This window comes from Hydra viridissima, unplaced genomic scaffold, assembly GCF_058129835.1.
Source record: "Hydra viridissima isolate aposymbiotic clone 2 unplaced genomic scaffold, HvirCarnegie_v1 scaffold_13, whole genome shotgun sequence".
NCBI classification, from domain to species: domain Eukaryota; kingdom Metazoa; phylum Cnidaria; class Hydrozoa; order Anthoathecata; family Hydridae; genus Hydra; species Hydra viridissima.
The window spans coordinates 3,093,019-3,105,469 of NW_028324312.1; the positions used below are offsets into that span (position 1 = coordinate 3,093,019).

The 12,451-nt window shown below is 29.0% G+C and overlaps 1 protein-coding gene across 2 annotated transcripts; it reads left to right on the forward strand.

The window, feature by feature from the left end:
* The first annotated feature begins 1,275 nt into the window (after nucleotides 1-1,275).
* LOC145195182 (uroporphyrinogen decarboxylase-like) lies at nucleotides 1,276-6,878 on the forward strand. Of its 2 annotated transcripts, none has more exons than XM_090070791.1 (12): nucleotides 1,276-1,368; nucleotides 1,907-2,041; nucleotides 2,603-2,682; nucleotides 2,990-3,052; nucleotides 3,286-3,321; nucleotides 3,551-3,595; nucleotides 3,961-4,077; nucleotides 4,400-4,561; nucleotides 5,228-5,359; nucleotides 5,544-5,644; nucleotides 5,735-5,798; nucleotides 5,970-6,878. In XM_090070791.1, exons 2-12 carry the CDS (start codon nucleotides 1,918-1,920, stop codon nucleotides 6,120-6,122), a joined length of 1,077 nt encoding a protein of 358 aa, XP_089926917.1. In that variant the 5' UTR covers nucleotides 1,276-1,368; nucleotides 1,907-1,917; the 3' UTR covers nucleotides 6,123-6,878. The 2 variants fall into 2 exon arrangements, with proteins under 2 accessions (XP_089926917.1, XP_089926918.1); XM_090070792.1 differs by lacking the exon at nucleotides 1,276-1,368 and adding an exon at nucleotides 1,465-1,596.
* The last annotated feature ends 5,573 nt before the right edge of the window (nucleotides 6,879-12,451 follow it).

The window sequence follows — 12,451 nt, forward strand, 5'->3', positions numbered from 1 at the left end:
ACAACTCCTTCTCATCGAACGAAAAAAAAAATGGCTTTGTGCAAGAAAGGTTTTTGAAAGGTTTTTCGAGCTTTAAACATTTTTATCTCTCAAAAAAAATCGGAGCTGCGAGAATATTTTTACGTTTAATGAGGATTGGATTTCTAATTTTGTTTAAAGGTCCGTAGCTTAAAAATTTTTGATTCGATTGGCTCCTTTTGAAAAAAGTTCCCATCACCTTGCAATGGTAAAATTTTTTAGGGGTTGCATTTAAAGGAAACAAACCAAAAAAAAAAAAAAAAAAAAAAAACGATCATATAATTCAAATAATGATCTAATGCCAGAAGTTTTCATAAACAATAGTTTTCTTTAACAATAGTTTTTTTAAAATTGTTTTTAGTGAATAAACCACATCAAATAATAAAGTGGTGTGAATGGTTTTAAGCAATTTACTACCATGGTGTGACCTAACAAAGTCCTATGCTTTAAGAAAATTCTAATTTAGTAAATGACAAATTTCGTATTTATAAAGTAAGCATTTAGAGAAAAAAAAATTAGTTACTTTAACTAACTAGATATCTAGTTAAAATAACTAATTAATTTTACCCAAATGTTTATTTTATATATTCGAAATTTGTCATTTCTGAAATTAGGACTTTCTTTAAGCATAGGACTTTCTTTAAGCATATGACTTTCTTTAAGCATAGGACTTTCTTTAAGCATAGGACTTTCTTTAAGCATAGGACTTTCTTTAAGCATAGGACTTTCTTTAAGCATAGGACTTTCTTTAAGCATAGGACTTTCTTTAAGCATAGGACTTTCTATAAGCATAGGACTTTCTTTAAGCATAGGACTTTCTTTAAGCATAGGACTTTCTTTAAGCATAGGACTTTCTTTAAGCATAGGACTTTCTTTAAGCATAGGACTTTCTTTAAGCATAGGACTTTCTTTAAGCATAGGACTTTCTTTAAGCATAGGACTTTCTATAAGCATAGGACTTTCTTTAAGCATAGGACTTTCTTTAAGCATAGGACTTTTTTAGGTCACACCACGGTATTAACAAATTAAAAAAAAAAACTTTCTTGTTTTAGGATTTTTTATACAAACTTCTTACATTTATACAAACTTCTTGCATTTGATCCTTGTTTGAATTAATAGCCATCTTTTTTTGAGCTTAGAACGTGTAAATAAAAAATTTGTTAAATGATTTTATTGTTTATTTAATAATTAATTTTCATATTAGTTTTGTTTGATGCGATTTATAAAACATTCTCGTTCACCAATTAGAAATAAAGCATTTTTAAATTTCAAATTGGTCCGCCTGCTTGACATACGGTCCGCCTATACGACGCAAGTGCCTATGAGTATTTGCAATAAAAACATATTTTGGTAATTTTGGTAACCCATACATTTTAAAAGTTAAATAAAATTGATTTTTGGATTTAAGTCCTAGTATATATTTAACTTAAGAAAATAACAAACTTTACATTTGGCACCTTTGTTATGGGATACGTTCGAGTTCTTATTAATTTTAATAACCTTTTTAAAAAAATTCTTATTAATTTTAATAACTTCTATTGACTGCTAAAAATTTGCAATAAAATAAAAAAAATGGTGGTAAGTACGTCGATAAAATTTTAACGTCCATGTACCTTTTACTTGTAGCAATAGTTAAAGCAAAATTAAATTTTTGTGATGCACCCCTGCAAAATCAAATAAATTACTTATGATATGCATATGCTTGTACGTGTAAATAGTATGCATATATATATATATATATATATATATATGTATATATATATATATATATATATATATATATATATATATATATATATATATATATATATATATATATATATATATATATAATATATATATATATGTATAATATAATATAATATAATATAAAAAAACCTATTTTCAGGAGAAGAAAAAATGACTGAAGAAGGGGATGTTTTTCCAGAACTAAAAAATGACTTGATATTAAAAGCCGTCAGAGGAGAATATGTCTCATGTGTTCCTGTTTGGGTTATGAGACAAGCTGGAAGATATCTACCAGGTACAAGCTGTTTATTTTTTTTATGATTGATTAAATACCTGAATGATAAATCAGGTATGAAATATAATTTACAGCTGTTTTTACTTTTAGTGTAGTTAAATTTAGTATGTCTTATTTTTTATTTCATTTTGATTGCCTAGAAATAGGGCAATTTAAAAGTCTTCAAACAATGTGGCTATAGTTTTTAGTTGATTTTACAATAAAGTTTAGAATAAAAGTTATGACAAATTTGAAGATATGGTTTTTAAAAACATTATGTTTAAAGCTTAATCCAAAATTTGTTTTATGATCTTGTTTTAATGTTGTTAATATATCTTTGTTAAAAAGTTATATATTCATCATTCAAAAGATTCTGTTTCTGTTGTGTTAAAAACATGCACACACAAACAAATATTAAGCAGGGGAATTATAAAAATATCAATTTCACTATATTTACATATATAGTAGTATTTCTAACAGACAAAATGTTTATTTTTTCCAAAAAGAATACAAAACCATTTTGCATTGTTGAAATAATTTATTTTATTCTATACACCATTTTTTAAATTGATTGTACTTTAGAGTTTCGAAATCTCAGGGTTGAAAATGATTTTTTTGATGTTTGCCAGACACCTTCTCTAGCATGTGAAGTTACTATGATGGTTAGCAAAGATATTGACATTAATATATAGTTAATGTGTGTGTGTGTGTGTCTCTCTCTCTCTCTCTCTCTCTCTCTCTCTCTCTCTCTCTCTCTCTCTCTCTCTCTCTCTCTCTCTCTACATATATATATATATATATATATATATATATATATATATATATATATATATATATATATATATATATATATATATATATATATATATATATATATATATATATATCTGTGTGTGTATGTATGTATGTATGCATGTATGTATGTATAAGTGTATGTATGTATGGAATAAATTATTGTTTTTGCTATAGCCTATTAGAAAGTATGATCTTGATGCTGCAATTATATTTAGTGACATACTTGTTATCCCTCAAGTAAGCAACTGTAACTATTTGTTTTTTGTTTTGTTTATTTATTTTGATAATTTTAAAAATAGCACAAGTTGCATTCAAGTATTAACTCTCATTCTGCTTTGGATTGCAAAAATTATACTGCCTCACTTAAAAAGAAACTATTGCAAGAAGTTTGCATATTATATTTTATCTTATGCACAGTAATCCAAATAATTTATTTTTTTACTTACCTTTGTTTCATATTCTTTCTCTAGGCTCTTGGCATGCAAGTAGAGATGCAGAAAGGAAAGGTAGCTTTTGTTTTCTTAATATGTAAATTTATGTCCTTGAAAACATACCTTCTACAAGTTGATCCTCTCAAGTTTTACTTGTTTAATACCATGAAATATTACAGAAATGATATTTTATGTTATTAAATTTGACTGTAAATATTATAGAAGATAAAGTGTTATCAGTTGTTTTTTTTTTAATAATCTTCTGCTTATTTGTTAAGAATAATTTGTATGTTTTGTATTTCAGGGTCCAGTTTTTCCAACACCCTTGTTTGAACCAGAAGATATAAAGGTTGTTTTAGTTAATTTGTTAGTATTTACTTAAATCTTTTGCCTTTTTTTTTAAAATTCCTTTACAATGTACCTCTTATACTTGTATTAAGGATGGTAACATCTAACTTCTTTTTTCTAAACACACATTTGCATTAGATTATTAAAAAAATCCATAATTATCTGAAAAATCTGCTGTAAAATGCACTTAACCTTTTTTTTCTCTTTAAGTTCCTACCTTTTTATTTGATTTGTGTGAAAAATCATTGCAATTTCATAAATATAGATAAATTTAGAACTATTTCCTGTGTTGCTTTATCTATTCAAGCCTTTAATTAATCATTATGTTTTTTTGTTACTCAGATTTTCTGTTTTTGTTTTCATTAGCGTCTGAACGTTGATGTTAATGTGAAAAAAGAGTTGAACTATGTATTTGAAGCAATTACTTTAACCAGAAAGACCCTAGATGGAAAATGTCCTCTCATAGGATTTGCTGGAGCACCAGTAAGTTTTCAGAAATAATTTAAAATACAGTACAGATTTTAGTTAGCCTTCTGCAAGTTGTCAGTTTTTGCTTCAAATGGTCATAATTAAGACTTACTTTTACAATTTTTTGTCAGTCTGCAGCAGAGGTCATTAACAGTTATCAGTGACACAGTTGTCACATGAAGCTAAATAAATTAAAATCCAATCAAAATGCAATACCCTGTTGCATAAAGGCTAAGATGATAATATTAAAAGGATTCTGTTATTTAAATTAAACCAATGTTATTTCACCTTGGCTATGGACACACTCTGTATAGTTTTTGTATATTTCTTATGTTAGTGGACCCTGATGTCTTACATGATAGAAGGAGGTAGTTCAAAGACATTTTCCAAAGTAAAAAAGTGGCTGTATGTCAATCCAGATTCTAGTAAGATTTTACTATGCATTTTAACACGAATCTGCATTGATTTTCTTGTTGAGCAAGTCAAAGCGGGGGCACAAGTAAGTTTTTTTTTGTTATTAAGTGTTTTCCATTTTTCTTTTAAATTTCTGTAATTTTTCAATTCAACTTTAATTTAGTAACCATAATCTTAAAAGTTCTTCTATTAGTTTATGTTACAGAGGAGATTGGAAAAAAAAAAAACAGAAAAAAATTTGGAACCAAACATGTCAATAAGCTCCATAAATAAATGATTTGACTTACTTTACTATTAGCCGTATCAAAATTTTATTCAATATATCTTTGCATTAAGCAAATCATAATCAAACTTATAACCATATAATTATATTGTGTAGCAAATAATTTATTGTTTATTTCAATAACAATTATTTATTATCCATTATTTGTTATAAAATTTCAATAGTTTACTTTGATTAATATATTTTTTGGTCCCATTCAACTGCAGCAAATTAAATATTTGAAAGAACAAGTTGTTGTTTCTTGAACACAGTTTTCTGAGTATTTACAAGGACATTTATTAGATTATCTGATGCTTGTGAAACTTCCCTGATATGACTTTTTATCATTAGAATGTCTTTCATAAACAACAGCAGGATTTTTTACTTTTCAAATACAAGTCTTATGTTCTGAAAACATTAATAAAAACAAAGCTGTATAACTGTTTTATAAAAATTTCTAATGAATTTTTTGCCATCATGTTTTGTTAGCTACTGCAAGTATTTGACTCACACGCTGGAGAACTGCCCCCTGATATGTTTAAAATCTTTTGTTTGCCATACCTGAGAGAAATTGCTTCCTCTGTAAAGAGGCGTTTAGGCCCAGAGTATTTAGTTCCCATGGTATGGATTGTTCTTTGTTGCTCTGTTCTTTTTGAATGTGTTCTTAATTGCTCTGCGCTTTATGAAATTTTTTCCTTTTGAAATCTTTTTTTTAATCTTCGGGTTATTGATTTTTTTCTTTTAGAAAAATACTTAATGTAAAAAAAAATGTAAGCTTTTAAACATCAATTTAATTTTGTTTCAGATTGTGTTTGCAAAGGGGGCTCACTATGCTTTAAAAGATTTGGGTCAATCAGATTATGATGTTATAGCACTGGATTGGACCATGAATGTTGAGGATGCACGGTATTTTGTTTTTTCGTATTTTTTTTCTTTAGAATGATACTTTGTTATCCTTATTTATATTCAAAATATTTTTTGTTATTTTTATTAAAGGCGACTATGTCCCGATAAAACTCTGATGGGCAACCTCGATCCGTGTGCATTATATTCTTCTAAAGTATGTTTCTGTTTTATTGAATTTTTATTATTATTATTATTATCTTTTTTTTTTTTTTTTTCTCCTTTTACAGAAGTTTTTGGAAGATTTTTATCCTTTTAAAGTTCATGTAGTTTTCGAGTGGAAACTTTTATTAAGTTTAATTATTTTGAATCCCTTTCTCTTTTCTAGGAAGAAATCGATGCCCGCGTCAGAGAGATGATCAAGAAATTTGGAACATCAAGATATATTGCTAATTTGGGTCATGGGATTTACCCTGATGTAGATCCTGAACATATGGAAGTTTTCGTTAACGCAGTTCATCGACATTCACAAAATGAGTAACAAAACTAAATTATGCCATTGCGCATAACTTAGGTTTGTTACTCATTTTGTAACATGTCCGGCGAATTTGTTTGCAAAGTGAAATTTCTTTTCAATGATGCAATCCGACATTTATTTTAAGTCTTTATCATTATACAGAGTTGCGTGGAGACATTTTAGTTTAAACACGTGACACGCTTTCTGCAAAGAGGATGCATTAAATTTAATGTATGAATTACTGAACGCATCGTACAACCTACGTGTGTTAAAGGTCTTAACTTATTGGTGTTTAAAAGAAATTTTTAGTTCAAAATTAAGATGTTTTATTTAAGAAAAAACTTTTTTTATTTTGGTTTTGTAAGTCTTGGCGAAATAGCTTATCTTTTTTGTAGAATAATTTATCAGAAAAAAAAAGTTTTTTATTTTTGGATTCCGGTATACTTGTAAAAGCAAATGCGTGGGTCATTCAACTCCTTTGATTCTCTTCATTTTGCAAACCCCTAAGGAAAAAATTAGGGGCAAAAAAAAAAATAATAACAAATAGTAAAATCGTAAGGAGGAAGAAAAGGATAAAATTCTTAATCAGAAAAAATGTACAAGTTGAAAAAAACCAAGCATCAAGTTTTATTTTTTCAGCTTTTAACTCTGAAAGTAGCAACTTCTATAAAATTCATTTAAAATAAATCTAATTTAAAACGATTTTTATATGTATATATTTATATAGAGAGAGACCTCCAAAGCTGTAAGTTTCCAGTAGAAAAAAAAAATCGCGATACCTTGGTTACTTTGTAATTTACCCTTCCAGACTTTGCGCAGAATTGCTATGCTATTATCATTCCGTTTATTATTACCGTTAAACTTACTTTTACAAGTTTTAACTTATGAATAACAAACATCTCACACAGGGTCGGACTGGCTTGAAAAAACGGCCCGGGAAATTTGGTCACGGCGGCCCACTTCATTGTATGTTGCATATATTTAATGCATATATATATATATATATATATATATATATATATATATATATATATATATATATATATATATATATATATATATATATGGGGTGCCGAGAGCTTTCACGCCGTCCATGACAGCGACTATGATTAACGCCCTTATTTTTCTAAATTTACCTATATTATATTAGTAAAGGACTTTTTATTTTTAGACGCATTATTGTTTATTATTATTTAAAGTATAAAAAAAAATTTAAACTTCCCAACCTAAATATTGATAAAAATAAATATTTCTAAAACACTGCTGTAAGTTGGAGTCTAGAAATAGTAGACACAATCGCTATTCAATATTGACTAGTATTGCAACTTTTTCATCGTTTGACTAGTCAATGCCAAGACATCAATTATTGCATCGTTATTAATTCTCGGAAGGTCTTTTTCACAAGACATCAGCATGAATGACTGTAAACTTGACTGGCTCATCAAACTTTTTAATCTGTTCAAAATATATTTCAATTTCGAAAATGACCTTTCACAAGCAACTTATGATGAGGATAGTATTAGCACAAATTGGTAAGCCAGAAACAAATTTGAATACGCAAGACTTTGTAAGTTAAACTTCTGGAGGACAAAGTAACAACAAACAATACATTTTTTGCAAGATTTGCATTTATTTCTGTGGCTGCCACTGTTTTCCACTTCTGGGATTGTAAACACAGTTTCAGATTCTTCGGATTTATATTGTTGCATGTTGTCCGAGACAGAGTCAGATACTTTCGTGTCAAATATCAAATTATATTCATCTTAAAGAGTTATTTCGAAACTTTCCGATTTCCTTGCAGATTCCGATAATTCCGTTTGAAGCTGATCTTTCGTTACACTAGCACCAAACTTTCTGAGCAACCCAAATATCTATATTTTGGAATCGAAACTCTGACCACGCTTCAGCATTATCTAGCTCATTTAATTCAAAATGTTTGTAATTTCAATAAGGGTAATCATTTTTAGATCTATTAATATCGTATAATAAATCAAATTCTACGTCATCGATAATATTTCCATCTTATGCTATAAAAAGAGCGTCTCTCGTAACTCCTTAACATGTCATCTTTAAATTAAATGTAAAATTTGATACAAATTTTCTTGTAAGATCGTTTTAATTGTTTATAGCACGGATATTTTTCGGAAGTAATTTTAACTTAAAAATAAGTTATGAATAATTAATGACTTAAAACGCGCTTGAAGTTTTTAGGTGCTTAACGTTTTTTAAACTTCCAGTGGTAGCATACTTGCTAACGCTTGTACTAGCACCGCCTAAAGATAACGCGCGCATGCTTAAACTCACTATTAATATAATACTACTTTCGATCAGCTCAAGATGGCCGCCAAAATTTATATAATTAGCCGGCAGATGGCCTTTAATTAGATGTAATTAGAGGCCAGAAAAAAAGTTATTATATTTTTAGTTAAATTTTAATTTACATTTTATTTGGAAAATAAAATGTAGCCTTACTAAAATTATAATATAACTTTTTATGCCAACTGGCCCACCGGGAATCTCCCGGTATTCCGGCGGCCCAGTCCAAGCCTGATCTCTCATCATAAACATTTCTGTAAACGTGTAAAAATTTACTTGAATAAACTTCAGAAAATTCGATTCATCTTAAAATATTGATTTGGGAGTTTGTTTTTATTCGTTAAAAATCGAAAATCCAAAAGCTTTTTCCTTGCAAAAAAAGAACTGTCAGATCTTTAAACAAGATTGAGTAACATGCTTTTAAAGGATTTCTGAATAATCTGCATGAAGAAACTTTACAACTGCTTCACAGTGGGACAAGTTCGTATTTTTGGTGCCAAACGTTTAGTGGTTTCCATTATTAGAATTGTTATCACATAAGAATACAAATCATAAAAAATTTATATCAAGCTCCTTTCTTGCATATTAATTTCTGAAACCTTAAAATCTATACAAATGTAAATTGGCTTACTTTTTGTTCTAACAAACAAATTGCTAAACAGCACCGTGATCTAAATTAGCAATATATATTGATATTTTTTGATCGTCCCTCCGAGACGGACAACGAGATCTTCCTTGAAAAGAGAAAGGCATTCAAAGTAAGTAAAACTGTTTCATCAACGCATAAAAAAACTTCCTTGTTGTGGAAGTTTTTTTTATGTGTTGATGAAACAGTTTTCCTTTAGAACAAACTAAGTGGATCAGATGTTCATAAAAGGGTATTCATTGCATTTTCACTTGTCTTCACTCTTGAAACTTTATGGGAATAATCTTCCTTATAAAAGTTAAGTTTTATATCTCAAGCTTCTTGAGTTCCTTCACTGAACAGACCTATCGGCGAAACTAGATTTTTTTTATTTTTGGTTCATAAAGATCTTGTGAGTACTCTGAAGCATGTAATTTTGCCATTAGATAACTCAACACAACTGATTTGCCATTAGATAACTCAACCCAAGTTTCTACAATATTAAAGATCTCATCTTTCAAGTATAAATTAATAAGGCCGACAATATAAGTTGATAAGGCTGAAAATATAAAGTAATAAGGCCAACAGTAGATGAAGGTTTTAGGTTCAAATAACATCAGCTGTAATTCGCAGGAGAACAAGGCAAGCTAGAAAAAAAGAGAAAAAAATTCCTTTTTAAATCATGAAAGAGAAAGAATTCTCGTTTACTACGATGAGGGTTATTTAAAAGTCAAAATTTAAAAAAAAATGAAAATTTCAAGATGTTGTGTACAAATGACATTACAACGACACAAAACTGGTACCAATGCAAGTAAAAAAACCCATTGGAAGACCTAAAAAAACTATTAATTACAAGATGGAGAAATAAGGAAAATTTCCATATCGAATAAAAGATATACCGCCGAAAAAATCAGGTCTGTGTACAATCAGTTTAACGATGTTAAGGCTAGTACTTCCACTGTCCAGGATCAACTGAAGAAATTGTGCTTGGATGGGCGTATAGCTGCTCGTAAACCGTTATTAAGACCAGTTAGTAAGACAAAAAGACAATATTCGGCAAAAAAACTTGATCGTTGGTCGTTTGAACAATCGAAAAACGTCCTTTGGACAGATGAGTACAAATTCAAGGTTTTTGGTTCAAAACGTCGTGTTTTCGTGCAAAGATATGCAGGAGAAAGGTATTCAGAGGAATGTTTACTATCAACTGTAAAATATGGGAGCGGATCTGTCACGATTTGGGGAAGTTTTGATTGAGAAACTGTTGGGAACCTATGTAGAATTGAAACTAAAGCTATTTAGAAGATCTTCAAAGCCAGTAAATATTAAAGATAATTGAATGGCCACCAAAATCACCAGATCTTAACCCGATAGAGTTACTATGGGAAGAACTTGGCAGGAAGGTGCGAGAAGAGCAACCATTTTCTATTAAAAAAAAAAAAAAAAAACCTTTGGCATATATTGGAAGTGAAATGGAATGCAACACAACCTGAAACATTGCGTTAATTGATTGATTGTATGCGAAAGATCTGTGTAGCTGTTTTATGAATAAATGAGGTTATCTTGACGAATCAAAAATTTAACTAAAACGTAAATTAAAAAAAGAAAATATTGATTAAAAAAAAGTTTAATAATATTTAGTTCTTTTAAATATAACAATTAGAATAAAAATTAAACCTGAAATTATCTATTCATTTCCTTATTTCTAAAAATTCATACTGAATTTTTAGAAATACAAATTTTTCCTCAAACTTTCGATAGAAGTTATATAACATGGATTTTTTCGAGTTCATAGTTTTTTTACTTATTTAGCCGCCACTTTGGTAGGACAAATTGGCATCAAAAGATTCCCCGTAAACGCCACCCAGTTATTATTTTAAAACCAGTGGAAAACAAATTGTGTTACTTTAAAACTAGTGTTGTTGTTCCACCCCGAGTTTGGTTTTTACTCAGAGCCTGGCTTGGGGTGCCGAACTCGGGGTAGGTACCCCGAGTTTGACACGCATACCCCAAGTATGAATAATGAAAGTTTTTAAAATAATTATTTTTGCGGATATTGAAAGTTTTAAAAGTAATTATCTTTTTGGATTGCTTGTTGTTAAGTCTTAACCATTTTTCAAACTGATCTTTTTGCTGTTCAAAACATTCAGGATTCATTTTTACAGTTTTTCCTATGATTCATATGATTCCTATGATTTCTATGATTACAAAAATTAGACGTTATATTCATAGACATTTAAATGATTGTTTTTTTATTATATCTAAAATTATAATATAATACACTATATTTTAAATCATGAAATATTTTTAAAATCATTATCACTTGTGCATTTGTATTTTGAAGGAGTAAAACTAATTTAGAAACTCGCTACAAACGAAATTCTAAATATTAATTCGCATTAAAAAGTCACTCATTCCAAGTGAAACATGACCTACCCCGAGTTTCAACGAAAAACCTCACTCGGGCTGAAACATCACCCCAAGCCCGGCTTCGTTTAAAAACAGACTTAGAGTGGAACATTGTTACGATTTTGAAATGATTCGACTGTCGGCTAAATCGATTAATGTATTTTTCAAAGTCGACTAAAATCGACAAATATATTTTTAAAATCGACTAAGTCGACTAAAAGTCGATGTAGTCGAAATATTTGAATAAAAAATTTTATCATAATCATATACTTTAATGTTGCTTGACAATTTATCATTTAGACGCTATGAAAAAACTAGAGCTTTAAAAGAGTAAACAAATAAACTAGGTGTGTGATACTGTTGTAATAGCACATGCTGTTGTTGTACCAAGAGCGTTTTCTTTTTCAATTTTAATTCATCTAACCTATTAGATGAATTAAAATCGAGTAAACAAACAAAATAAAACGAAAATTACAATCACAATGTAAAAAAAACAAAAACACTGATGGGATTTTATATCATTGATGCCATTTTATATCATTTTTCACAACACAGCAAATAATTAACAAAAAAAGTTTATTAATTAAAAACAGGTCGGGGCAGATGGGGCGGCTAAACTTTTTTGGGGGTGGCAGATTTGCAAAACGTTTTCGCATCCTTAATTGAATACCATAACACATTACTTAACATTTTGTTTTAAAAGCATCAGCTGGTTACTATAATGAGAAAAAGGAAACATATTAATGAAGTGGTGCTACATTCAGTAAGCTAACAGTTAAGTTTATTCAATGGTCAGATATTCTGGTTCAATTTAAGTATTGGTAATTGAGGTCGAGGAATTCAAATCTGCGTATACTTGGTCTCTAGGAGTGGTCATTACCGCACCGGTGTTAATTTCAGGGTGGATTATTGGATGTCTTAACAGTTTTATAACAAAAAAGGGACATTTTGTATGTTTAAATATAGGTAAATGAGGTCGGGTATTGAAATTTGGGCTTATTTTGTC

Bases quoted from the DNA above. Each gene is read 5' to 3' on its own strand.
- LOC145195182 (XM_090070791.1), top strand. From the start codon at position 1,918: ATGACTGAAGAAGGGGATGTTTTTCCAGAACTAAAAAATGACTTGATA. The intron at 4,078-4,399 runs GTAAGTTTTCAG...TTCTTATGTTAG, and splicing joins TAGGATTTGCTGGAGCACCA to TGGACCCTGATGTCTTACAT. The intron at 5,645-5,734 runs GTATTTTGTTTT...TTTTTATTAAAG, and splicing joins ATGAATGTTGAGGATGCACG to GCGACTATGTCCCGATAAAA.